Source organism: Fringilla coelebs (genome assembly GCF_963513975.1).
Source record: "Fringilla coelebs genome assembly, chromosome: 29".
NCBI classification, from domain to species: Eukaryota; Metazoa; Chordata; class Aves; order Passeriformes; family Fringillidae; genus Fringilla; species Fringilla coelebs.
Window position 1 is genome coordinate 1,097,275 of NC_140055.1, and position 27,933 is coordinate 1,125,207.

General features: G+C 50.2%; 1 protein-coding gene across 1 annotated transcript; it reads right to left on the reverse strand.

Annotated features, from left to right (window-relative positions):
- Positions 1-53: 53 nt before the first annotated feature.
- Positions 54-27,933, reverse strand: OTUD7B (OTU deubiquitinase 7B). Its single transcript, XM_084223088.1, has 12 exons — positions 27,821-27,933; positions 20,094-20,217; positions 17,781-17,951; positions 16,373-16,591; positions 9,664-9,765; positions 8,459-8,586; positions 7,555-7,667; positions 6,434-6,561; positions 5,694-5,843; positions 5,160-5,274; positions 4,459-4,543; positions 54-3,847 (listed from the first exon to the last, which is right to left on the reverse strand). The coding sequence occupies exons 2-12, from the start codon at positions 20,164-20,166 to the stop codon at positions 2,558-2,560; spliced, it is 2,574 nt and encodes an 857-aa protein (XP_084079214.1). The 5' UTR covers positions 20,167-20,217; positions 27,821-27,933; the 3' UTR covers positions 54-2,557.

Sequence of the window (27,933 nt, forward strand, 5' to 3'; positions counted from 1 at the left end):
CAGGAGGGAATTGGGGATGCCCAGGGTGAGGGGATGAAGGAGCCTCAGGTGCATCAGCTGAAGGTTTTTATTGTCAATGAGTCTGTGGTGCCACAACGAGGCCACAGGTACAGCCCAAGTGCAACGCTCTGGCCCTGTTCACCAGGAGGCCAAATAACACCAATTAATCTGGAATTAATTAAAACAAAAAAAAAAAAAGGAGTTTTTTTTTGTGAATAAACCACTGCAGAATTAATTCAGGTCACTCGGTGTCGCGTTAGTGAGACCCAAAGCTGCCCCGGCCTCCTCCGCCGAGGGGCCGGGGAATGGCGAGGGTGAATCTCATTTAATAAAATCAAATCAAATCTCATTCAAGGGTTTTACACACGCTGAAAGACAAAGTTTTCCTCCACCAGGATCAATTTGAATTCCAACCACACCAGTAAGTGCACTTAGTTTGACCTTGGGGTCACACCACAGTCTCCCCGTGGAAAAAATCCCTCCTGGGGGCAGGTTTGGTGCTTCTCCTCCAGTTTTGGAGTTTTCCCTCCAGGACTGCTGCTTTTCCTACAGATTTTCTGCCTTCTCCCTCTCCCCTCCCAGCGAGGGGGGTCTGGGGGCTTCTCATCCCAGCCTCCAGTGGGATGGAGCTCCCCAAAGAGGAGAGAAATTCCCCCAAAACCCGAGTGCTGAAGCATCACCTCCCCCTGCCCGCCGTGCCCTGGGGCATCCCTGCTCCGGAGGAAATTCCCAACACCAAAACAAAGCTGCTGCTCCAATTTGGGGAAAAATAAACATCAGAAAGTGGAATTGAAACCAAAAGCCCGTAAATAGTGAAGGGTTTGGGTTGGGTTTTAACCATTTCAGCTTCAAATTTGGGGTGAACCAAGCAGGGGCAGAGCTTGTGCTGCTTAACCAGCACTGCATGTCCCTGCCTGGGGCTGAAGTCCATTGGAATTCCTGCAGTTTGAGAGAAAAACTTGGAATTTGGAATTTGTTCCCAGGTAAGAGGAGCCAGCTGGAGTGGGTGTCACACCCTCCCCTTCCCACAGCTTCAGCCTTTTATAAAACCACAGAAAACAACTTCCACCAACGTCAAACCATCCCTGGGGTGTCTGAAATTTGGATTTGAAAACCTGCATTGCTGGCTGAACTCAAAGTGTTGGGATCCCACCAGGAAAGGCCTTATTTGGGGGCATTTAGGTGGAGGAAAGGCCTTAACTCTGGGGGGTTTAAGTCTAAATTAACATTTTTTAGGTCTAAATTAACATTTTTTTGGGCCAAGTGTAAGGCGTGGGGTGATGCCCCGAGCTCACTTCCAGCTCCTCTGCCTCATCCCTTCTCCTGGCAATGGCCATGGGCAGGAAGGGGTTGCATAGTTCGATGCCTTTTGGAAAATCAACCCAAAAATAGAAACGAGGGAATGTTGTAAAGCTCTGGCTGAAGGATACAATTCCTGTTTTATTTCCGTGTGATAGGAAATGCTGCAGGATCAGGCCCGGTTTGGGAGCTGCAGTTACCAAAAACAAACAAAAATAAAAACCAAAAAAAAAACCCCAAGGAATTCTGTGCAAACATCGCAGTGCTAAAGAATCCCACCCTGGGAGCCAGGGAGTCAGGATGGGGGTCAGAAACAACATGGGAGGATTTTACCTTCTTGTTCTGCTTTTTAGCCCTGTTATCAAAAAAATATGGATTAATTCCGCAGCCTAAAGGTCAGTTGGTGGCTCAGCACAATGGAGCCGAGTTAATCAGGATCAGAGGTAGTAGAGAGTAGCTGTGCTCAAGTAGGAGTTACAGGGGGCTGGGGGTGCTCTGGGACCCCTTTCCAGTGGGGGTTTTGCCCCAGGCTCACTGGGAATTCCTGGCAGGAGATGCTGAGCCAGGATCTCCTGTGGGCTGGGGGTTCTGCCCAGGAAGAGAAACCTCCAAACCCTTGAGCTCTGGGAGTCCCTCCCCCCCCCGCCTCAGAAAGAGTTTAAAAATAACATTTTAAAACCAGAGTTCAGCTCATGGGGAGGAGAGGAGGAGACAGAGCCCTGAGCCTGTCCTGGTGCCCAGAGTCATCCAGGACTGGGTGGGGGGCGTCCAACCCACCTCACCTCATCAATGTCCAACTCCAACACGGTGTCGCTCAGTACCAGCAAGAAGAAATACAGAATAAAACCAGTGTTAAAAAACTCCATTAAAAGGTTTGTGACGCTCAAAATGGGGCATTTTTGCTCCGTCCCAGGTGGTCAGGAAGTGGGAAGGACCTGATGGGAGCTGCTCCCCCTGCCCACTCCCAAAGCTTTGGTCTGGTTTATTGAGTTTTTGAGGAATTCTCCCCCCTCACCCTGTGCTCCGACCCGAGCAGCTCCCCTGGGAATCCTTCGGGAAGGCAGGAGCTGCTTTCCCTCCTCTCTCCCTCCTGCACCCCATCAATCCCACCAGCCCCCTGCCCATCCCAGCAGGCTCAACACCTGCTCCCACCTCCTGCAGAGTGCGAGAGGAGCGTGGCTGGGTGTAAAAAACCAAACTGGATCTCTGTTATTGCATCCCCCACGTGCCAGGGGTCCGGGTGTGCACAGGGGGAGCCTCAGAACCTGTGCACCAGCGCCTCCCTCTCCCTGCGCCGCAGCTCCTCCTTGTAACAGCAGGAACAGAAATTCCCGGTCTCTGGGTGTCCGTAAAAGCTGCAGTTGGGCTGTTTGCACTTGGTCTGCTGGATGTTGTAGAGGCCTTGGCTTCTCATTTTATCCACCGTTCCTCCCTTGTCCTGCTCCAGCAGCTCCCGGCAGCCGTTGCTGTGCGGGGGGAGGCAGCCGGAGCCCTCGCACTCCGAGGGGAAGGGAGGCTGGATCTCCATGTCCGTGGGGGAGAAGCGGCCCAGGTGGGCAGGGCCGGGGGGGCAGGGCCCGAGGCGGCCCTGGTGGTGCCGGGGCAGGGTGGCATAAGGGGGGAGGCTCCCGCAGGGCCCCCCCGCCAGCTGCCGCCGGCCCTCGGGGCACGCGGGCGGGTGCAGCCCCTCGGCGCTGCCCATGGAGGGCCTGGGGAAGGTGAAAACGCCGGAATAGCCAGCTGGAAAAGCAGCTATTTTAGCACCCAGGGCCGCCTCCAGGGGCTGGGGGGGGTAGGTGGGGGGTGGCTGGCAGAACACGGGGCTCGGCATCGCCTCCTCGCTCCGCTGGGCGCCCACCTCCCCTTCCGGCCTCTTGGCCGGGGCAGCGCTGCCCAGCGCCTTCTTCTCGGCCTCCTTCTGCCTCTGCTCTGCCAGGAAACGCTCCTCAGCATCCAGGAGGTACCTCTGGATCATCTCCTCCTGGAACTGGTGCCGGGTGCTGGTCTTGAGGTGGCTGGCGAAGATGAACTTGCGCTCGCCCTGCATGGCGGCGCGCAGGATGCTCAGGCTCAGCCGCACGTCGCTGCTGTACTTGGAGGGATCCGAGGGCTTCTCCGGGGCTGCTTTACCTGCACAAGGCTTCTCTGCAGGAGCCAAATCTCCAGGGGAACATTCCTCTTTGCTGTCCTTCCGTGCCTTCAGGGATCCTTTCTTCTTCTTCTCCAGGGTGTCTCCCTGCCCGTTGCTCACGCCGCCCTTCACGGCTTTGCTGTGCATCAGGCCCCCCATGTTCTTTTTTAGTTTGCTGCCCAGAGTCTTCCCGAAGCTTCCCAGCTTGTTGGCTACCGAGTCTGCCCGTTTTTTATCCTTCTCCTTCTCCTTTTCTCGCTCTTTCTTTGGTTTCTCTCTGTCCTTGCCCGCCCTGGTGCCCCCGTTGCTGGCAGAGCTGCTGCACACCGACTCCTTGTCCGACTCGCCCGACTCCGCTGCCGAGCGAGCGTCATCGCCCGCCGAGGCCGTGGGGGACTCTGGCTGAGCCAGAGGCGCCTGGGGAGGAAGGAAAGACAAATATCAGAGTCTAGAAACTCCTCAGGTAAAGATTTTCAGGTGGAAGGTGAAGCAAAGGTGGTGGCGTTGCTTGGAACATGGAGGGGACATGTCTGGACACACTCAGCGTGTCCCCAGTGCATCCTGCACACCCCTGAATATCCCCTGGCCCCTGTTCAACCTGAGATAGCCCAGGATCTTCTGATTCTATTCTGTGATTCTCTGCTACCTCCACTTGCAAATCCAGGGAAATTTCAGGTGCAAATCCAGGGAAATTTCAGGTGCAAATCCAGGGAAGAGAAGGTTGAGACTTGTCCCAGTCTCGAGGTGGCCATAAACCAACAGCTCCCATTTGTTTGGAGCATGGGGTGACCCTGAGGGGCTCCTGGGTCATGTGAAGACTGAAAATGGACATGGAAAGCTCTGGGGAAAAGGTGCCCACATGCAAAACTGAGTCACTTCCCTGCTCTCTGAGCAGAATCAGCCACAATTCCTGTGGGCACAGAACCCCTCATGAGGCAGAGCCCCCAGGTAAGGCCCTACAACAGCTTCCCTGTAGAGAGGAGGGTTGAATTATTGATAGGTAAAGAGGATCCCCCTGGTCCCTTTACCTGCATGTCACAAGGCAACGTGATCCATCTGACATTCATGTAGCTGTGCAGCAGGTGCAGTTTGGCTTCCAGTGACAGTGTCACACTGGTATTGGAGGGGGGTAAAGCCACAAGTTAGAGCCATTTCCCACCTGGAAATATCTCCCCCCATATTTACATTATTCTCTGTGTTGTGTATTTAAATGGGTGTTTTCCAAAGGTAGAAATTATACAGCTTTCCTTTCAATGAAAACTCAAAGGGAGAAATCAGATTCCTCAGTGTTGGAATCAAAATGTTTCTGCCTCAGCCATAGGAAATGCTGGGAGCAAACCAAGGTGAGATCTGCCCAAAGCCTCACCCAGACCAGGCATGGTCTGGTGGCCACCACCCTCCCTGCCCCAGGGACCCACAACACGAGGATTTGGTGGCAAATGGAAAAAAAAATGTCATTTTTTGTGCTCCTATCACTGCTGCTGGCTACACCCAGCCCAGAGCTCCAGGATCTGGAGCATCATCACTGAGATGTGGAACAAAGCTCCTGAGGTGTCCCAGCCCCACCCAAATCCCATCAAAATGAAGGAAAATGAAGGAAAAACTGAACAGTGCCATTCCCTGGGCACAGCTTTCATCCAGCACAAGAAAACCCAGCTGGGGTTTTCATCTGTCACCTCTCTGCTCTGCAGATCACCCAGCCCTCAGTGGAGCCCTGCAGGTCACCAACCTGGCCAGCTTGACATTGTCACTGTCATCCTTCCCCCACTGCCACTCCTTGCCGGGGTCCACGGCGAAGTGCACGGGGAGCAGTTTGTGCTCAGAGTCTGTCAGGGGGATCACAGCTGCCAGAAATGGGACACAAATGTCACATTCACAGCCCAGGAGGACAAATATTCCACACTCAGAGCACAGCACCCACCAGGAGCGTTGTCACCTCTGATGGCAAAGCCCAGAGCCTGGGACTATGGAATTGTCAGAGCAGCAGGACCCTCACAGGGAAGAGTTTCTCCACAATATCCCACCCAACTCTGCCCTGTGGCATTCCCTTTGTCATTCCCTTTGTCATTCCCTTTGTCTTGTCACCCTGAGTCTCCCCTCAGCTCTTGGAGCCCCTCTGGGCACTGCAAGGGCTCCAAGGTCAGGACATTGTTGCTTTGCTGGGCTGACAGTGCACCTTGATGGCTCCTGGCCAGCTCTTCCTCCCCCAGCACCCCCAAATCTTCCTCCTCCTCGGTTTGTTCACCTGAATCTCATCACTCACCTTGATCTTTTGTGTTTTCCTTCTGCTCCATGGAGACCAGGGCAGAAAAATGAGCTTGGTCATAAGCCAGAACCAGTGGAGACCGGTGGCATTTGTTGGCTGGGACTTCCAGGGGCAGATAGATCCCTCCAAAGGGAATTGGGGCAAATGCTGGGAAGAATTGAGAGTGGTTAGTTCTGATCACAGGTTCAAGAGTTCAGAGTTGTTTGTGCTGCAACTGCTCCAGAATGAGCCCTTTGCCTCAGCTGAGGGCTCACCTGCAATTATCTGTCATCTCAGGGGACATGAAACAAAACCACAACCCAAAATAGATGTTTATTTTACATCAGGAGGATTTAAAATGTAGAATGAACTGGTATTTTCTATAAAAAGATTTCCTCTTCACTCCCCCACAAGACAAACTTTGCCCACAGAACCGTGGAAATTGATTAACCTTCTCTGTCAGGAAACTGAAGGTGATGGTGGAAAATCCACCAGCCAGGGAATGGAATTTCTCATCTCTAGATGTGTGTGTAGGGGCAAAAGAGGTAAAAAAAAAGAAAAAAACCTCGTGTGGATGCTCCTAAATTGGGTTGGGAGCCAAGTCTGACCTGGCCATCTTCTGTGGGCTCACCTGTAACAGGTGAATTTTCCCCTCTGCACAACTCCAGGTCCAGCTTTGACAGCAAAGAGACCCCAGAAAGGGTGAAAATGAAAAGTGAAGAGCTCAGAGAGGCTTTGGGAAGAGAGGAAGGTCTCACCTTCACCACCTGAGTCCCTCAGCATCGTGTCTGCCACCACCACAATGGGTCTCTTCAGCACATGGGCCAGGACAAAGACATGGAACTCCTCCAGGCTCTCGTACACTGGCTCCTCTGAACTCTCCACCCTTGGACAAAGAAACTCAATGTCATCCCTTGGAAATTCAAACATTTGCTTTGTGACACCAGGAGGAGGTTTCACACTCAGCCACAGGCAGCAGAGGCTGAGCTCAGCACTAATCTGAGGGTTTAGGTGAGGATTCCCAAAATGTTCTGCTCCAAAACAAGGGTTTGTGCCCAAGGAATGCCCAGCTGCTGCCTGGCACTGCTGATAAGGGAGTCCCTTATCTAAGGAGCTGGAGAGCTGGGGCAGGGAAGTGTCCTTGAAACAGAAGGGAGATGGCAAAAACTCTCAGCTCTGGGTTATTCTCTCATTTCAGAGCGAGCAACACAAGGAGACAAAAGGAAACACAAGGAAAACACAAGGAAACACAAGGAAACACAAGGAAACACAAGGAAAACACAAGGAAAACACAAAGAAACACAAGGAAAACACAAGAAAACACAAGGAAACTCAAGGAAACACAAGGAAACACAAGGAAAACACAAGGAAAAGATTTATTCCCTGCCCAATCCATGCCCCAAAATCCTTTCCTGGGATGCTCCACGTGCCTTGTCCTTCCTCTGAAACCCCAACCAGACCAACCCAGAGCTGCTGCCCTGTCCTGGAGCACCATGAGGGCTGTGTCCTGAGGGGGGATTCACCCCCTGCTCCAGCCCTGGGTGCAGAATCCTCCCTGCCCCAGCCCTGGCTGCAGAATCCCCCCTGCCCCAGCCCTGGGTGCAGAATCCCCCCTGCCCCAGCCCTGGGTGCAGAATCCCCCCTGCCCCAGCCCTGGGTGCAGAATCCCCCCTGCCCCAGCCCTGGGTGCAGAATCCCCCCTGCCCCAGCCCTGGGTGCAGAATCCCCCCTGCCCCAGCCCTGGGTGCAGAATCCTCCCTGCCCTGGGTGCAGAATCCCCCCTGCCCCTGCCCTGGGTGCAGGATCCCCCCTGCCCCTGCCCTGGGTGCAGGATCCCCCCTGCCCTGGGTGCAGGATCCCCCCTGCCCCTGCCCCGTACCCGCCGCAGCCGCCGCCGTTGGTGCCGTAGTGCACGCGGGGCTCGCTGGACGCCAGCTTGATCAGCTCATTCCACTCCTTCTGCCATTCTTCTTCTGTGTAAACCAGGCCAGACTGAAAAATAGCAAAAATTATCCAAATTTATCCAAGTAAAGCACTCCCAGTTGCTCCAGAGTGGGTTTATAGACACAGCACGACTTTTCTCAACACATTCTTCACCACGTCCTCAAAAGTGCTGCCCAATATTCATCCAAAGTTTCCCTCTCAATTTAAATCCATTCCCCTTCTCCTGTCATTTGTGTCATGTAGGAATGTGCTCTGTGCTGATGGAGTGACAAAACTGTATTTTGGCTCTTTAAAAAGGAGAAAAGTCCAGAAGTTTCTCTCCTTAGCTGGGTAAAAAGACACCTCATGGGACTTGGGGGACTTCACTTCAAACTTAAGGACAGCCAAATGGACAGAAGCCAAAAAGTCTCAACTTAAAAATTCACTGAAAAGAAGAGAACAAAGGAACTAATCATTTTTGTGAGGTGTTTTACCAGGAGCAAGAACCTCTTAGCCCCTGGCTCGATTTTTCTCTGTAAAAAGTTTTATTATTTTGCCTTTTATTAAAACTTTTCTGTTTCCAACACTATCACAGAAGCCATCCTGTTGATTTTATGCCTTCTAAGGTAGCTGAGCTGTCTTGGGTGTGAAATAAATCCCCAAAAGACCTTTGGAGATCTCTTGTAAGAAATCCAGCACACCCATCTACCAACCCCTACATTTCCCTACAGCTCTGACTGCAGGCCACCCCTTAATGTATCAAAACCCAAAATTCCACACAGGAAACACCTCCTAAAACCTCAAGATGTTTTTCTCAGGATGTCAAAGAGGACACAAAGCAGCCCTGAGCTGGTTCCCACCTCCTTGTTCTGCTGTGTCTGCTGCCAGCGCCACCTGCGCCTCAGCGCCTCCCGCTCGGCTCCCTTGTCCATCAGGGTGTGCAGGGACTTCCTGAGCATCAAATCCCGGTCATGGAAACCCCACATTCCTACAGGGAGAAGGAATAGGAAGGTCAGGAGGGGCTGGTGTGACTCCCTGAGCCACTGAGGTTCCTGCCAGAGCTCCTCCATTATCCCACATTTCCTTCAGGCATCCAGGAAAACTTGCATAAATCAGAATTAAAACAGGAGTCAGGATTTCCAACCAGAAAACTTCTCCTCTATTTATTTTTTTCCCTTCTATGCTTTATTTCCCTCCTCAAAGGCCATCAGAGAAGGAGCAGAAGCTGCTGGCAGCCCCTTCCCTTGAAGCCACAGCTCTTGCACAGCCAGGAGCAGCAGAACTGGTGGCTCCTGCCCCCAAAGTGTGGTGGGATCTCACCCAGGGGTTTGGGGGCTGTTTTCTGGGGGATTGAGCTCAATCTGCCCCCAAAGGAGGATGGTGGGATCTCACCCAGGGGTTTGGGGGCTGTTTTCTGGGGGATTGAGCCCAATCTTACCCAAAGGAGGATGGTGGGATCTCACCCAGGGATTTGGGGGCTGTTTTCTGAGGGATTGAGCTCAATCTGCCCCCAAAGTGTGGTGGGATCTCACCCAGGCATTTGGGGGCTGTTTTTTGAGGGATTGAGTCCAATCTGGCCCCAAAATGTGGTGGGATCTCACCCAGGGATTTGGGGGCTGTTTTGGGGGGGATTGAGCTCAATCTGCCCCCAAAAGAGGATGGTGGGATCTCACCCAGGGATTTGGGGGCTGTTTTCTGGAGGATTGAGCTCATTCTGCCCCCAAAGTGTGGTGGGATCTCACCCAGGGGTTTGGGGGCTGTTTTTTGAGGGATTGAGTCCAATCTGGCCCCAAAGTGTGGTGGGATCTCACCCAAGGATTTGGGGGCTGTTTTCTGGGGGATTGAACCCAATCTTACCCAGGGAGGATGGTGGGATCTCACCCAGGGGTTTGGGGGCTGTTTTTGGGGGGATTGAACCCAATCTGCCCCCAAAGTGTGGTGGGATCTCACCCAGGTATTTGGGGGCTGTTTTCTGGGGGATTGAACCCAATCTGCCCCCAAAGTGTGGTGGGATCTCACCCAGGGATTTGGGGGCTGTTTTCTGGGGGATTGAGGCCAGTCTTACCCAGGGAGGCAGCGTGGAGCAGGCAGTTCCCATCTCCAGTGGTGGCCAGGGGCAGCAGGCGCTGGCAGCTGGGATCCACGCTCACCCACCAGTTGAGACGCCCTGGGGAGAATTGGGAGAGTTTGAAACCATGGCAGGGAACTGGGAAGGCTCTGGGGGCACTGCAGGCTGTGGTTTCAACCCTTCTGAAAAAAAAAACCAGGAGTTTAGACAGGGTGGAAGGAGCACCTGGACAGACCCAGCTCAGGACTGGGTGGGGAAGAGGAGATTGGAGCTGAAAAACTCCCTGAGGATGCCAGGAAAATTTGGGGGCTGAATTTGGGGTCACACAAATCAGAATTACACACAAATAGGAGTCAGGAATTCCATCCAGACCAGCTCTCCTCTTTCTGTTTCTCCCCCACATCTCTTATTTCCCTCCCCACAGCCCATCAGGCTGAAAATGCCACCAGGAGCACCCAGCACAAAACAATTTCTCCAGGGGAAAATCAGCTTTTTGCTGCTTCTTAGAACCAAATCCCTCCAGTTTCAAGTCTCTCATGGCCACATTTCCCTGCTGACTGTTTTTTAGGCAGAATACTCCAGGATTTCTGCTGATCCCAGCAGCTTTCCTGCTTCAAATGCAAACTGACAGCACTTTAGACTGGGAGTTTTGGGTCATTGTGATGATTCAAGTCAAGAGCAGCTAAAAATAGAAGAAAGGAAGAAATGCCCAGTGAGCCCAGAGATTCAGCCCTTCCCAAGGGAGTGGGATCAGGACTTTGAACCCCCTGTCTGTGTCTTGCCCTGCCCTCACCATCCCTCCTTGGCTGTCATATTTTCCAGGGGTTTTTGGATCCTGTGCAACAGGCAGATTTTTGGCTGGATGAGGTTGTTTAGGCTTCCAAGTTGGATTCAAATTGCTCCTGCAGGAAACCAACCCTTTTCCTTTCATTTTCAGAGCCTCTCCTTCCTCTGGAGCATGATCCTGCTGGGGATCCCAGCACAGAGACACGGGATTGCTGAAAATTCTTTGTACAACCTCAGGGAGAGAAACTAAAGGCAGAAAACACCAGAAAACAAAACCCATGCAGTTCAGCCTGACACAGGCAGGTCACTGCTGCTCCCAGAGGCAGGAAAGGAACCCAGCAGAGCTGAAAGTGTTCTGCACTGAGCCTGGGGACAATGGCTCTGCACAGAGCAGCCTCCTGTTCCCTCAGCAGAGCTCCTGGCACAGCCAAGCTGCGAGCCTGGCCAAGTGGCCCAGAGCCAGGAGCTCCTCACAGGAGCTAGAGGCAGCACCTTCTCCTCCTTTTTCCCCTCATTCCTGCAGGATTTCATGCTCTTTGCATGTCTGGCTGGTGTTTGGGAGGTTGTGCAAGCCCAGCCAGGGCTGAGGGGACACACCTTGCAGAGGTATTTCTGTGCCCAGGGTTTGTGGTTACGCAAGAGAAATCGTCTCCGAAGGAACCACACGCCCAACCCAACCCTCCTGCCCGTGTTTTGCTCCTCTTGGAAAGGCCAAGAGGCTGCCCAGAAGGGTGGAAAACAATGGCAGAATCCAGAAAATTCCTCTGGCTGCCCTGGAGGATTCAAGACCCTGGCAGGGGGCTCAGAGTCAGAAACACCTGAGCGTTGGATTTTAACCCATGGAGAAAATTCCCAACTTTGTGTGAGCCACAAGAGTTTGAGTAGAATGAGAGTTAGTTTGTCACAAGGTGGAAAAGAAGAATTTTGGGGTTTTTAGAGTAGAAATTCCTCTGGCTGCCCTGGAGGACTCCAGACCCTGGTAGGGGGCACAGAGTCAGAAACACCTGAGCCTTGGATTTTAACCCAAGGAGAAAATTCCCAACTTTGTGTGAGCCACAAGAGTCTGAATAGAATGATTTTTAGTTTGTCACAAGGTGGAAAAGTTGAATTTTGGGGTTTTTAGAATGGGGGTTCAGGAGGCAGGATGGAGGGATTTGGGTGGAAATTTCTCTGGCTGCCCTGGAGGATTCAAGACCCTGGTAGGGGGCACAGAATCAGAAACACCTGAGCCTTGGATTTTAACCCATGGAGAAAATTCCCAACTTTGTGTGAGCCACAAGAGTTTGAGTAGAATGAGAGTTAGTTTGTCACAAGGTGGAAAAGAAGAATTTTGGGGTTTTTAGAGTAGAAATTCCTCTGAGTGCCCTGGAGGATTCAAGACCCTGGCAGGGGGCTCAGAGTCAGAAACACCTGAGCCTTGGATTTTAACCCATGGAAACAATTCCCAACTTTGTGTGAGCCACAAGAGTCTGAATAGAATGATTGTTAGTGTGTCACAAGGTGGAAAAGAAGAATTTTGGGGTTTTTAGAATGGGGATTCAGGAGGCAGGATGGAGGGATTTGGGTGGAAATTCCTCTGGCAGCCCTGGAGGATTCAAGACCCTGGCAGGGAGCTCAGAGTCAGAAACACCTGAGCCTTGGATTTTAACCCAAGGAGAAAATTCCCAATTTTGTGTGAGCCACAAGAGTCTGAGTAGAATGTTAGTGAATTTATCACAGGGTGAAAATGTAGAATTTTGGGGTTTTTAAAATGGGGATTCAGAAGCCAAGATGGAGGATTCTGTGTTTGTCCTGTCCTTCCTCCTGTTTCTTCTTGTCCTCCATCTTCTGGGTGATGGTGGCACTTTTGGATTGGTTTAAGATAGAGACAGATTGTCTGATATAGGTGATAGGGATTGAAAAATTATTTTAAATAAAGTAAATGCAGTTTTTAGTATAAAAAGATAACACTGCAGTCAGTGTGCCATGAACCAACTCGCTGGACAGACCTCAGCAGGTCAGGAAAAAGAATGAAAGAAAATAAAAATAAACAACCTTGAGAACCACAGCTGAGAGATCCTGCCTCCTTCTTCAATTGCAACACTGGGAAAAAGAGACTTTTCAACACCTCAGGGTCATCTCAACCACAGAGACTCCAAGAGCTGCCCAGAAGTGTTGAAAACAACAAATTCAACAAATTTCTGTGTGTGTGTGGTTCTTAAGAACCAGCCCTGAGAGCTCTGCAGGGCAATCAAATGGATTTAGGAGCCTGAGGGATATTTTTAGAATGGAGCAAGAGAGGAAAAGCTCACTGGCATCCAGAGGATCCCTCTGCATGAGCTGTGTTATCCCACAGGGGGTTTGGGGAAATCCCATTTTCTCTTCCACCTGAACAGGTCCCAGCAATGGGAAGGAACTGATGGCTCTACCCAGCCTGGAGGGAGGAGAATTGCCTCATCCAAACCAGAAATGGCTTCCCCAAGGCTACCAGGAATCCACTCTGGCTTCCTGACACAGGGAGTGTCCCAGGGGATCAGGATCTTTCAGTTCCTGGTGATTTTTAGCCTCAAATATCCTCAGCTGAGGTGCCATGGACTGCTCCTCCCTGTGTGACACAAGCAAACACACCCTGCAGCTCCTGATCCCTGAGGGTTTGTGTCAAAAGCTCCACTCAGGACAGAGGTTTCAGCTTCCCACACCACTCCAAGCCCACTCAGAGCATTCCCAGAGGGTCTCACTGAAGTTTGCAGCCACTCTGGAAGTGCTAACTCTGGCACAATGGTGGAGTGGGGAAGAGGATCTGAACATTTACTGGGCTATAAAATGTATTTCCTTAATTCCCTAAGGATGGTGTGTGCTAAATTAATAATGGGAGTTCCTGCAGATCACAGCACCATGCTCAAAATCCTATTTGGAATATTTCCTAGCTGCACCACAGCCCTTTGCTCCTGACAAAACCCACAGACACTCAAAAGGCATTTTCTAAAACGCAGAATTTCTAAATTCCTTCCCATCACACCTGGAAGTGCCCCCAGCCTACAGATGAAGCACCCAGCATCCCCCAGCCCCAGATGTGATTTGTGTTGGGACAGAGGAAGCTGAGCCCTGCCCTGCTGGGCTGAGATCTGGGCTTGATCTGCAGCAGCTCTGCTGTCACCTCCCGGCGTGGCCGCGTAACGGGATCGCTGCGATCAAGTGCTCATTCCCAAAACATGAGAATATTTCTTACAGCAGCTCCTGAGCAGGACAGGGGGAAGCTGTGCCCTCAGAGTGTCTGTTATCCCTAAGGAGAATGTGTTTTCTGCTATGTGCAGCACCACAGAAACAGCAGGAGTGTAAATGGAAACCCTCCTGAGATCCCTCATGGCATCCTGCCCACGGGAACCTTCCTGCTGCCAGGGATGAGGGTTTTCCCTGATATCCCCCTCAATCCCTCATTTCCAGATCCCCTGGATGTCCCCCTCATTTCCAGATCCCCTGGATGTCCCCCTCATTCCCTCATTCCCAAATCCCCTGGATGTCCCCCTCATTCCCTCATTTACAAATCCCCTCAATCCCTCATTTCCAAATCCCCTGGAGGTCTCCCCTCATTTCCAGATCCCCTGGATGTCCCCCTCAATCCCTCATTTCCAGATCCCCTCAATCCCTCATTCCCAAATCCCCTGGATATCCCCATCATTCCCTCATTTACAAATCCCCTCAATCCCTCATTCCCAGATCCCCTGGATATCCCCCTCAATCCCTCATTTACAAATCCCTGGATATCCCCCTCATTCCCTCATTTACAAATCCCCTCAATCCCTCATTTCCAGATCCCCTGGATGTCCCCCTCATTCCTTCATTTCCAGATCCCCTCAATCCCTCATTCCCAAATCCCCTGGATATCCCCCCCCCAATCCCTCATTCCCAGATCCCCTGGATGTCCCCCTCATTCCTTCATTTCCAAATCCCTGGATTTCCCCCCTCAATCCCTCATTTAGAAATCCCCTGGATATCCCCCTCAATCCCTCATTTCCAAATCCCCTGGATGTCCCCCCTCATTCCCTCATTTACAAATCCCCTGGCAGCTCTGCAGGAACCTGCAACCAAAGCAGGAATTATGGAATTATGGAATTATGGAATTATGGAATTATGGAATTATGGAATAATTCCCTGCTGGATATGATATCCTGGTATCACTGGCAGATTTTCTGAAAAATCCCCTTGCCCAGGATTCTTCTCTTGGGAAGCTGAGAAGCCTCAGAGAAAAAGGAAACCAATATTTATCTCATTTACTTCTCCTGTGTTTTGCTGCTTTGGAATGTGGCTGGAGATTGTGAATTGTTTTGATTTAATGACCAATCATGGTCCAGCTGTGTCAGGACTCTGGTTTTCATCTTCATGATCTTGTGAAGCCTTCTGTCAGTGTCCTTTCTCTATTCTTTAGTATAGTATTAATACAGCATTCTTGAATATAATAGAATAACAGAAAATAATAAATTTGCCTTCTAAGAATGAAGAGGCAGATTCAACATTTCCTCCTGCCACGGGGGACCCAGAAAATACCACAGGGTGGTAACCAGAAAATACCACAGGGTGATATCCAGAAAATACCATGGGGTGATATCCAGAAAATACCACAGGTGATATCCAGAAAATACCACAGAGATGTACCCAGAAAATACCACAGGGTGGTACCCAAAAAATACCACAGGTGATACCCAGAAAATACCATGGGGTGATACCCAGAAAATACCACAGGTGATACCCAGAAAATATCACAGGGTGGTACCCAGAAAATGCCACAGGTGATACCCAGAAAATACCACAGGTGATATCCAGAAAATACCACAGGGTGATACCCAGAAAATACCACGGGGTGATACCCAGAAAATATCACAGGGGAATATCCAGAAAATACCACAGATGATACCCAAAATAGCAGGGGGTGATACCCAGAAAATACCACAGGGTGATACCCAAGAAATACCACAGGGTGGGGATATCCAGAAAATACCACAGGTGATATCCAGAAAACACCACAGGGTGATACCCAGACAGGTGATATCCAGAAAATACCACAGGGTGATATCCAGAAAATACCACAGGGTGATACCCAGAAAATACCACAGGGTGGTGATATCCAGAAAATGCCACAGGTGACACCCAGAAAATACCACAGGTGATATCCAGAAAATACCAGAGGGATGTACCCAGAAAATACCACAGGGTGGTACCCAGAAAATACCACAGGTGATACCCAGAAAATACCATGGGGTGATACCCAGAAAATACCACAGGTGATATCCAGAAAATACCACAGGTGATATCCAGACAGGTGATACCCAGAAAATACCACAGGGTGGTACCCAGAAAATACCACAGGTGATATCCAGAAAATACCACAGGTGATACCCAGAAAATACCACAGGGTGGTACCCAGAAAATACCACAGGTGATACCCAGAAAATACCACAGGGGGATACCCAGAAAATACCACAGGGGGATACCCAGAAAATACCACAGGGGGATACCCAGAAAATACCACAGGTGATACCCAGACAGGTGATACCCAGAAAATACCACAGGGTGGTACCCAGAAAATACCACAGGTGATATCCAGAAAATACCACAGGTGATACCCAGAAAATACCACAGGGTGGTACCCAGAAAATACCATGGGGTGGTGATACCCAGAAAATATCACAGGGTGGTACCCAGAAAATACCACAGGTGATACCCAAGAAATACCACAGGTGATATCCAGAATGTACCACAGGTGATACCCAGAAAATACCATGGAGTGATACCCAGAAAATACAACAGGTGATACCCAGACAGGTGATACCCAAAAAATACCACAGGGTGGTACCCAGAAAATACCACAGGGTGATACCCAGAAAAAGCAGCACCCCAGGGTGCTCCTGTGGGTGACACTGCCCAGCAGGGAGCCAGCACTCACCAGCCTGCTCCAGTGCCACCAGCATGGACTGCTCGATGAGATCCCTCTCGATGAAGCTGCGGAAATCCTCGGAGTAGACGGTGAGGTCGGGCAGCTGGAAGGTGCAGATGGGCATCTCCAGCAGGTGCTCACTGCTGCTGCCATTGCTGGAGACGTGGGAACGGGCCAGGGACACGATGCTGGAGCTGGCATGGGAGATGCCTCGGGACAGGCGCTTCTCTGGGGGAAAGAAGGAAGAACAACCAGCAAAAGTGGGGCAGGAGCGGTGGAGGAATGTGCCCCCTGTCACTGTCACTAAAAAGGAAAGAACAACCAGAAATTTCTCTCCTCAATTAGGTGAAAAAGGATCTCATAGGCCTGGGGGTCTTCACCTCAAACTTAAGTGTCACTGTCATCAGGTCTGGGGAAAAGAAGGAAGAACAACCAGCAAAAGTGGGGCAGAAGTGGGGTAGGAATGTGCCCCCTGTCACTGTCACTAAAAAGGAAAGAAGCCCAGAAATTTCTCTCCTCAATTAGGTGAAAAGGGATCTCACAGGCTTGGGAGTCTTCACTTCAAACTTAAGTGTCACTGTCCTTGGGACAGACATTTCTCTGGGGGAAAGAAGGAAGAACAACCAGCAAAAGTGGGGCAGGAGCGGTGGAGGAATGTGCCCCCTGTCACTGTCACTAAAAAGGAAAGAAGCCCAGAAATTTCTCTCCTCAATTAGGTGAAAAAGGGATCTCATAGGCTTGGGGGTCTTCAAACTAAGTGTCACTGTCCTTGGGTCTGGGGAAAAGAAGGAAGAACAACCAGCAAAGTGGGGCAGGAGCGGTGGAGGAATGTGCCCCCTGTCACTATCCTTTGTCCCCTTAAAAAAAAGGAAAGAAGCCCAGAAATTTCTCTCCTCAATTAGGTGGAAGGGTTTTCATAGGCTTGGGGGTCTTCACTTCAAACTTTAGTGTCACTGTCCTCGGGTCTGGGGGAAAGAAGGAAGAACAACCAGCAAAGTGGGGCAGGAGTGGTGGAGAAATGTGCCCCCTGTCACTATTCTTTGTCCCCTTAAAAAAAAGGAAAGAAGCCCAGAAATTTCTCTCCTCAATTAGGTGAAAAATCCCAGAGCAGCCAGCACCAAATCTGGCAGTGAGCAGCCAGGACACAGCCTCAAGCTGCATCAGGGAAGGGACAAATTGGATATTAGGCAAAAAATAATTACCAAAAAAATAATAAAGTATTGGAATTATTTTCCTAGTTGAACATCAGTGTTTAAAAAACCACTGGCATGGCACTGGCTGCTACAGTGAGAAAATACTGAGACATCAGGATACAGGTTGGACGATAATCTCAGAGCTCTCCAACCTCATCCTTCTGTAATTCTGTGATCTGCCAGGACACTGCCCACCCCAGCACGCCCCTCCAGGACACACTGACCTTGCACCAGGTCATCCTGGCGTTGCAGGGGGGGCCTCCCTGGCCGGGCCAGCTCCCTCTCGGGGGGCCGTGAGCCCCGGCCCTCGTTGAAGGAGTGCGGGAGGTTCCCGGCGTGCACCTGCCGCAGCTGCTCGAAGTCGCTCAGCGCCGCGCTCAGGTCCCAGTTCTTGCCTGCACGGGGAGGTGGAGCCTCCATTTTTCCCATTTTCCCCATCCCAAGTGTGGAAGCTGAGGATTTTTCCCCATTTTCCCTGAAATTATTCCCATTTTCTCAGGAATTTTCCCCATTTTCCCCCATTCCAGGTGGTGGAAGCCAAGGACCTGGGCAGAAGTCGAACGCGGCGTTCCCACACACCAGGAATTTTTCCCATTTTCCCCATTTTTCCTGGAATTATTCCCATTTCCCCCATTCCAGGTACTGGAAGCTGAGGAATTTTCCCCATTTTCCCCATTCCAGGTGGTGGAAGTGATGGAATTTTCCCCATTTTTCCTGGAATTATTCCCATTTTTCCCCATTCCAGGTACTGGAAGCTGAGGAATTTTCCCCATTTTTCCTGGAATTTTCCCCATTTTTGCCCATTCCAGGTGGTGGAAGTGGTGGAATTTTCCCCATTTTTCCCCATTCCAGCTGTGGAAGCTGAGGAATTTTCCCCATTTTTCCTGGAATTATTCCCATTTTTCCCCATTCCAGGTGGTGGAAGCTGAGGAGCTGGCGTGGAAGGGGAACGCCGCGTTCCCACGCACCAGGAATTATTCCCATTTTTCCCAGAATTATTCCCATCTTCCCTGGAATTATTCCACATTTTTCCCCATTGCAGGTACTGGAAGCTGAGGAATTTTCCCAATTTTTCCTCATTCCAGCTGTAGAAGCTGAGGAATTTTCTTCTTTTTTGCCCATTCCAGGTGGTGGAAGTGGTGGAATTTTCCCCATTTTTCCCCATTCCAGCTGTGGAAGCTGAGGAATTTTCCCCATTTTCCCCCATTCCAGCAGTGGAAGCTGAGGAATTTTCCCCATTTTTCCCAGAATTTTCCCCATTTTTCCTGGAATTATTCCCATTTTTCCCCATTCCAGGGGTTGGAAGCTGAGGAGCTGGCACGGAAGGGGAATTATCCCTATTTTTCACAGAATTATTCCCATTTTTCCCCATTCCAGGTACTGGAAGCTGAGGAATTTTCCCCATTTTTCCCCATTCCAGGTGTGGAAGCTGAGGAGTTTTCCCCATTTTCCCCGGAATTTTCCCCATTTTTCCCCATTCCAGGTACTGGAAGCTGAGGATTTTTCCCCATTTTTCCTGGAATTATTCCCATTTTCCCCATTCCAGCTGTGGAAGCTGAGGAATTTTCCCCATTTTTCCCCATCCCAGCTGCAGAAGCTGAGGAATTTTCCCCATTTTTCCCCATTGCAGGTACTGGAAGCTGAGGAATTTTCCCCATTTTTCCCCATTGAAGGTACTGGAAGCTGAGGAATTTTCCCCATTTTTCCCAGAATTATTCCCATTTTTCCCCATTCCAGGTGGTAGAAGCTGAGGAATTTTCCCCATTTTTCCCTGAATTTTCCCCATTTTTCCTGGAATTATTCCCATTTTTCCCCATTCCAGGTACTGGAAGCTGAGGAATTTTCCCCATTTTTCCCCATTCCAGCTGTGGAAGCTGAGGAATTTTCCCCATTTTTCCTGGAATTATTCCCATTTTCCCCATTCCAGGTACTGGAAGCTGAGGAATTTTCCCCATTTTTCCCCATTCCAGGTACTGGAAGCTGAGGAATTTTCCCCATTTTTCCCAGAATTATTCCCATTTTTCCCCATTCCAGGTGGTGGAAGCCGAGGACCTGGGCAGATGGTGAACGCAGCATTCCCACACACCAGGAATTTTTCCCATTTTCCCCAGAATTATTGCCATTTTCCCCATTCCAGGTGGTGGAAGCTGAGGAATTTTCCCCATTTTTCCCAGAATTATTCCCATTTTCCCCAGAATTATCCCGATTTTCCCCAGAATTATTTCCATTTTCCCCAGAATTTTCCCCATTTTTCCTGGAATTATTCCCATTTTCCCCATTCCAGGTACTGGAAGCTGAGGAATTTTCCCCATTTTTCCCAGAATAATTCCCATTTTCCCCAGAATTATCCCCATTTTTCCCAGAATTATCCCCATTTCCCCCATTCCAACTGGAGCAGCACCACTCATCCTCACCCACCACAGAAAACAGAGGCACATCCTAAAAACATCTTAGCTGAAAACTATTCCAACCCCCACCTCCTTCACCTTTTCCCTCCCAGCCTGGGCATTTCCAGGATGATTCCCAGTTTTCCATACCTTCAAGGAGGTCTCTGGCCAGCCCTGGCTCTGCCCCCGTTGAGCGAACAAAGTCGGACAGGACGATGTCCATAGCCAAGGCCAGGCGGAGTCAGCGGCACCAGATCGGCTCCTGGGCATCAACCTGGGCATGGAGAGCACCCAGAGCACACCTGGATTGCACATCCCCAGCTGGGAATGAGCTCAGGGCTGAATGAAACCCTCCCAAAAAATTAAATGTGCTCCAGGATTGCTGGGAGAACTTGGCTGGAACCAGCAACGAGAATTTCCTCGGAAAATTCATGAGCTAAAACAATTCTCATCTCAAAGGTGGTGGAGATTTTCTTTCCAAGTTAGGAATAAATTCTATAATAAATATAATTTATTATATATTCATATAATATATATAATTTATTGTATATTCATATAATAAATGAATTTTTGGGAGCAATGAGAAAGCAGAAAGTTTCTCTTGTGCATTTACAGGGAGTAAATCCCTGCCCCATCCCACTCTAAGCACAGCAGTTCCTCAGCATCAACCTGGACATGGAGAGCACCCAGAGCACACCTGGATTGCACATCCCCAGCTGGGAATGAGCTCAGGGCTGAATGAACCCCCCCAAAAAATTAAATGTGCTCCAGGATTGTTGGGAGAACAACACTGACATGGCTGGAAGCAGCAATGAGAATTTCCTCAGAAAATTCATGAGCTAAAACAATTCTCATCTCAAAGGTGGTGGAGATTTTCTTTCCAAGTTAGGAATAAATTCTATAATAAATATAATTTCTTATATATTCATATAATAAATGAATTTTTGGGAGCAATGAGAAAGCAGAAAGTTTCTCTTGTGAATTTACAGGGAGTAAATCCCTGCCCCATCCCACTCTAAGTACAGCAGTTCCTCAGCATCAACCTGGGCATGGAGAGCACCCAGAGCACACCTGGATTGCACATCCCCAGCTGGGAATGAGCTCAGGGCTGAATGAACCCCCCCCAAAAAATTAAATGTGCTCCAGGATTGTTGGGAGAACAACACTGGCATGGCTGGAACCAGCAACGAGAATTTCCTCGGAAAATTCATGAGCTAAAACAATTCTCATCTCAAAGGTAGTGGAGATTTTCTTTCCAAATTAGGAATAAATTCTAGAATAAATATCATGTATTATGTATTCATATAATAAATGAATATTTGGGAGCAATGAGAAAGCAGAAAGTTTCTCTTGTGCATTTACAGGGAGTAAATCCCTGCCCCATCCCACTCTAAGCACAGCAGTTCCTCAGCATCAACCTGGGCATGGAGAGCACCCAGAGCACACCTGGATTGCACATCCCCAGCTGGGAATGAGCTCAGGGCTGAATGAAACCCTCCCCAAAAAATTAAATGTGCTCCAGGATTGTTGGAAGAACAACACTGACTTGGCTGGAACCAGCAATGAGAATTTCCTCAGAAAATTCATGAGCTAAAACAATTCTCAGCTCAAAGGTGGTGGAGATTTTCTTTCCAAGTTAGGAATAAATTCTATAATAAATAGAATTTATTATATATTCATATAATACATATAATTTATTGTATATTCATATAATAAATGAATTTTTGGGAGCAATGAGAAAGCAGAAAGTTTCTCTTGTGCATTTACAAGGAGTAAATCCCTGCCCCATCCCACTCTAAGCACAGCAGTTCCTCAGCATCAACCTGGACATGGAGAGCACCCAGAGCACACCTGGATTGCACATCCCCAGCTGGGAATGAGCTCAGGGCTGAATGAACCCCCCCCAAAAATTAAATGTGCTCCAGGATTGTTGGGAGAACTTGGCTGGAATCAGCAATGAGAATTTCCTCAGAAAATTCATGAGCTAAGACAATTCTCATCTCAAAGGTGGTGGGGATTTTCTTTCCAAATTAGGAATAAATTCTAGAATAAATATAATTTATTATATATTCATATAATATATATAATTTATTGTATATTCATATAATAAATGAATTTTTGGCAGCAATGAGAAAGCAGAAAGTTTCTCTTGTGCCTTTACAGGGAGTAAATCCCTGCCCCATCCCACTCCAAGCACCTCAGCTGTGAAGCAGGGAAAGGGAATTAAGGACAAAATGCTGGAGTTAGAAGATGTCTTCTAAGGAAAATATATTTTTAAAAGGTCATTTCAGACAAAAAAAACCAAAATAAATAATCCAAATTGCTCTGGCAGACAAAATCCCTGTCCAGACAGAGCTCCTTTCCACTCCAGAGCTCCTCTGACTCCAGAGCTCCTTCCCAGAGGGGACCAAAATCGCAGATTGATTCTGTAAATCTGGATTTTGTTGGGTTCTGAAGGCGTGTGCTCCTGCCATGCCTTCAAATCCTGATTTTCTGCATTCCTCAGGGCAGAGAGGGAAAGGAAGAGCAGCCTCATCCGTGGGAGTCCAGATGGGACTCCACGGAATTTGCAGTTGTTAAAGGCTGGGATAAAACTTTTGTCATCAAGGAAAAGGAAAGAATGGGGAGAGAATTTATGCTGAGCTGAAAATGTGGAAGGGGAAAAATCTGGGAAGGCTGGGAGAGAGAGGTGCTGGTGTATGAGGTGTAAGAGGAAATGTCAGGGTTTGTGTGGAATATGAACAATCCTGGTTGTTTTCCTGGGAAAAAAAGGATTTTCAGGATTATCCCTACAGACAGGCAAAACCCTCCTGGAGCCTTGAAATGTTTTTTTTTCCCAAGATTATCCTTAAAGGTGGGTGAAATTCCCTACAAGCATCCAGACTTTAACCTGGAATTTAAACAACTCCACAATGGAGTTGTTAAATTCCTCCTCCCAGAAGAATCGATGCCAAAGCCCAGCACATTCCTGGAGCAAGATTTGGCAGCAATTCCTGCTCTTACTCCACCAATTTAGGGAACATCCCTAATTAGGAGCTGCACTTTTGGATCTTCTAATCCCTGGCAGGAGTTGCAGGAGCAGCTCCAGGATGAGACCCGGGGTGAAGTTTCCTTCAGGTGGGTGTGGAATTCCAATGCAAATGAAAATTCAGCAGAGGTTTGGGGAGGGAATTGAGCAGCACATCCCACCCCTTCTTCCACTGCATTCCAAACTCCCTCGTGCACAAAAATGCCAGGGAAAACACAGATGGGAAACTCTGGGTGAAACGAGGAGGTGGTGAAGGATTGTTTGGGATTTATGGAGGGATTGGACAGAGAGATGTCCCCAGCATGGAGTTATTGATTATTTCCTTTCCCTCCTTCCAGAACAGGTGGGAAATACGAGCCCAGAGAGGGGAATCCAAGCCCCAGGAGATTCACAACTTCAAATCCATCCCCCAGCCATGGAGCACAGCCCAAATCCCCCAGGAGTGCAGCATGGCTGGATGGGATCCTAAATGAGTGTGCCTGGCACATTCCAACCAGAAATGTTTGGAAAATCTGTATTTAGGAGCGAGCCCAGTTGTTGCTGTGATCCCAACAGCTCTTTGCAGGCTTTTCAGGAAATGTTTAATATCTGCTCATACTTGCACAGGGTCTGAGCACAGAAATGCTCCTGATGGGAGTGAGGAGTGATCACTGTGCTGGAGCTCCATGCAAACAACATTCCATGGTCACACACCCATGGGAACCCAGTGAAAACCCCACTGCAAAGTGCCAAGAGATCCACCCAACACTGACACCAACCTTCAGCCTTCCAGGCAGAGGAATCTGCCCAGTTCTACCCTTGGGAGCTGATTAAACCTGGGTTTATCATATTATTAATCCATGTTGGGTTTAGCTTGTAAATCCTTCCTAAAGGGAATTCAGACTTTTCACACCAAATGTCCATCCAAAATAAAATGAAAGTCAGAAAACCCTCCTGGAGCCTCCTCTCTCCTGCTGCCTAAAACCTCTCCCAGGGCAACTCCCAAACTCAAGGTTTGGGAAGGGACTCACCAGGAGCATCCCAGCCCCAACACCATCTGAGGGAGGAATTCAAGCCACAAGGTGCAAAAGCTCAATGTCTCTCAGCTCCATCCTGGGGGGAAATCAATCATTGGGAACACTGAATTTCAACAGTTCATCAGAACCAAGTGTGGAACACCAAAATTGGATCTATTTAAAGTTCCAGACTGGAATTTATGGGGTTTTAATTCCCTTATTCTGTTAGATTTCAATCCTGCTGAACATGCTGCAGAAAGATAAAATAATTCTCTTTGTTAGGGCCAAATCCTGACCCAAGGTCAGCCACAACCTGTAGCTCCACTGTGTTTATAAAATACTTCCAGAAATATTTTAGGAGCAGCAAACTCTGACGTCTCTCCCCCGGATCTGCCACGTGATGTTTTGCTGAGGGCAGGAACCAAGCTGGGAGCCAGGACTCCACTCCCAGAGCTCTGCTCCTCATCCCTTCCCCACAAGGACACAGGGAACACCAAACCAGACCCTCAGGGAGCTGCAGGTGAGGCAGGAGGTGCCCAAATCCGTGGGAAATTAAATCCTGCCAGACCCACGTGGATATTTTCACTCCCACCACCAGGGAGCTGCAGCAGAGTGAAAAACCAGAGTGGAAACCCCAAATCCTCCAAAACTCTGAAATCTGGCAGCACTCAGGGAGGTCCTGAGGGGAAAGACCACGCTGGGACCTGCAGGTGGGACATGGGAGCAGCAACAATCAGAGGCTGTGAGAAAAATGAGCTTCTCCATGAGCTGTGAGTGAGCACATCCTGATGCTCCTGGAGGTTTCCTGATGCTCCTGAAGGTTTCCTGATGCTCCTGAAGGAGGTTTCTGGCTTCCTCCTGCTCCCCAGAACAGTGGGAGCTGCTCCCATCCCATCCCACATCCCTGTCCTGGCCCTGCAGGTTACCTAACAGCACCAGGATTAGCAGCACCCGTCCTGACCTGACACCTGTGCTGTGTCACTAAGCTCCAGCTGGGAGTGCTGGGTGGGACACACATCGTGCCTGCTTCCTCCAGGATGGGAATCAACCCTCCTCCTCCTCATCATCATCATCATCATCAACAAAAATCCAATTATTTCTGATGAAACTGATGGTGCAGGACACACTGGGAGTGATGGGTGGGACACACATCGTGCCTGCCTCCTCCAGGATGGGAATCAACCCTCCTCATCATCATCATCAAGAGAAATCCAATTATTTCTGATGAAACTGATGGTGCAGGACACCCTGGGAGTGCTGGGTGGGACACACACCGTGCCTGCTTCCTCCAGGACGGGAATCAGCCCTTCTCCTCCTCATCACCATCATCATCATCAACAAAAATCCAATTAATCCTGATGAAAAAATGGTGCAGGACACCCTTGGAGTGCTGGGTGGGACACACACCCTCTCCTGCCTCCTCCAGGATGGGAATCAACCCTCCTCATCATCATCATCAACAAAAATCCAATTATTCCTCATGAAACTGATGGTGCAGGACACCCTGGGAGTGTACACCATGCCTGCTTCCTCCAGGATGGGAATCAACCCTCCTCCTCCTCCTCACCATCATCATCATCAACAAAAATCCAATTATTTCTGATGAAACTGATGGTGCAGGACACCCTGGGAGTGCTGGGTGGGATACACACCGTGCCTGCTTCCTCCAGGATGGGAATCAACCCTCCTCCTCCTCCTCATCAACAAAAATCCAATTATTTCTGATAAATCTGATGGTGCAGGACACCCTTGGAACCCCTCAGGCCACAGGAGGGGAGCTGTGAGTGTAGAAGGAAGCCAGTCTGGCAGGGAAGAGCAGGGATTTTGGGGAACACATGGCAGTGACTGAGCAATTTTCCCCATTTTTCCTGGAATTATTCCCATTTTTCCTCATTCCAGGTGCTGGATGTGGCTCTGTGGCTGCACCTCATGTTTGGTAGGATCAGCTCAACAAGATTTACCATTCTGGGAACTTCTGAGAAAGTTTTAGCACATAACACCCACAAAAGAGCTGATCCAGCAGGGAAAAGGAGCTCCTAAAAGGGCTCCTAAAATCTCTGGCTGGTGCTCAGGAGCTGGAGCAGGAGTCAAGTGAAAGTTATGGAAATCATCCCATTTTTACAAAGCTTCAATGAACAGCTTTATCCTGGGTTTTTTTTTGGTTTTTTTCCAGAGCTCCAGCTGCTTCCCAGTGCCCCAGACACAGCTGGGCTCCTCCCAACATCCAGCTCATCCTGAACCTTGGGCTGAAGAACACACCAGAACCTTCCACTTTTATCTCTAAGATAAAAACTCAGAAATCTCCAGCAGCAGCTCCATCCAATCCAGACTCTGTCCTACCACCATCATCATCATCATCCCTCCTGGTTATCCCAAAATGAGAGGATTCTCTAATTTCTAATGAAGCACTGACAACAAACTCAGCTCTCTCAGAGTCTGCACCAAAGAAATTCCCTTTGAGCCAAGCTCTCCTTAAACCAGGCCAGGATTATTTCCAGCCTGAGCCCTGCAGGAGCTGGGCCTGGCACATGTTGTCCTTGCCTGTGTCCCAGGGGATGCTCCAAGTGTCCCCTCTGCAATCGAGGCCACGGCAGCTCCATCACCAATTCTGTTCTTTTTCTCCCCAGAATGTTTCAACCCAGTGCTGCTCATGCCAGGACAATTCATTTTCAGCCCCTTGCAGGGATGAGTTTAGGGTGGAAATCAGGACTGGGAGAGCTGAAATGTCAACTGAGGGCCAGAGCATCTCCCAGGGCTCTCCCATGGAGAGCAGAGCCACATCCTGGCACGGATTCACCACCAACACCAGCAGAAAATGAAATATATTCCAACAAAAAACTGAACTGAGTAATCCTGAGGAGCAGAGTTCTGAATTTTTTAGCAGTTTGGGCACACAGCTCCTTTTCCCATCCCAGTGGGATTTGGATGCTCCTGCCCACACCAGGGGCTGAAGCAGCATCAGGGGATGCCTGGATCCAGCTGTGCATCCTGCCAGCCACATCCAACACTGCATCCACAGGTGGCCACACCAGAAGCTCCTTTAACACAAAACCATCTTTAAGTAGCTTAAAAATCCAATTTTCCCCCCAAAAAACGACTCAGCATGGAAGTGTGTGCTGGTTCAGGAAGATAAAACCCAGCGGTGTCAGCGATTCAGAGCAAAGAATCCCGGCTGGAAGTTTGGACTTTCCAACTCGGTGGCTTTTAAGAACGGGGAGATCCCGAGTACCGATTTCACAGCCAGGAAAGCTGGGCTGGATCCCGGTGCACCGGGATCCAACACAACTCCCGGGAGGATCCGTCCCCCTACCGGGAGTGAGGTTTCCCGGAGCTGGGGACGGTCCGGGCACGGCGAGGCAGCCGGGAATGAGTAAGAGGAGAAAAAAACTCCTTCTCCTCACTCCAGGCTTCTTTCTGAGCTCGGTTTTTGCTCCACAACGGAGCGACCCCAGCCTGGACCGGGGTCCCGGTGCTCCCGGGAGAAAACAACAACCGAGAGGAAAATTATTTAGCACAAAGTCACCGGGACCAGGAAAATGTCACTCCCCGAGGAGCCCCCTCGCCCGCCGGGGAGCCCCGAGCCGTGAAACCCGGGGGGCTCCGCACCGGGAGCGGCCCCGCAGGCCCCCGGGTTGAGGAAGGACCCGCAGCCGGGACCCGCACCCCGCCACCCACCCTGAAACCCCGGCACAACCTCCGGTACCGACCCCGGCAGCCGCACCCCGGCACCGACCCCGGGACCCGCCCCCGCCGCCCCCTGAGGCCGCGCCGTGACCCCGCGGGCGCCGCCGACGCCGCCCCGAGGCCCGGCCCCGCCAAAACTTTCCCGAGGCCGAGCGGGGGCCCGCCGTTACCTCCGAGAGGCTCCATGGGTGGCCCGGCGCGGCCCGGCCCGGAGCGGCCCCCGGGCCCTCCCGCCGTCGTCGCCGCCGCCGCTGCCGCCGCTGAGGCCGCTCCCGGGGCGGGG

Bases quoted from the DNA above. Each gene is read 5' to 3' on its own strand.
- OTUD7B (XM_084223088.1), bottom strand. From the start codon at position 20,166: ATGGACATCGTCCTGTCCGACTTTGTTCGCTCAACGGGGGCAGAGCCA. The intron at 6,562-7,554 runs GTACGGGGCAGG...TCTTTGTCCAAG, and splicing joins AACGGCGGCGGCTGCGGCGG to GGTGGAGAGTTCAGAGGAGC. The intron at 4,544-5,159 runs GTTGGTGACCTG...CTCCAATACCAG, and splicing joins GACAATGTCAAGCTGGCCAG to TGTGACACTGTCACTGGAAG.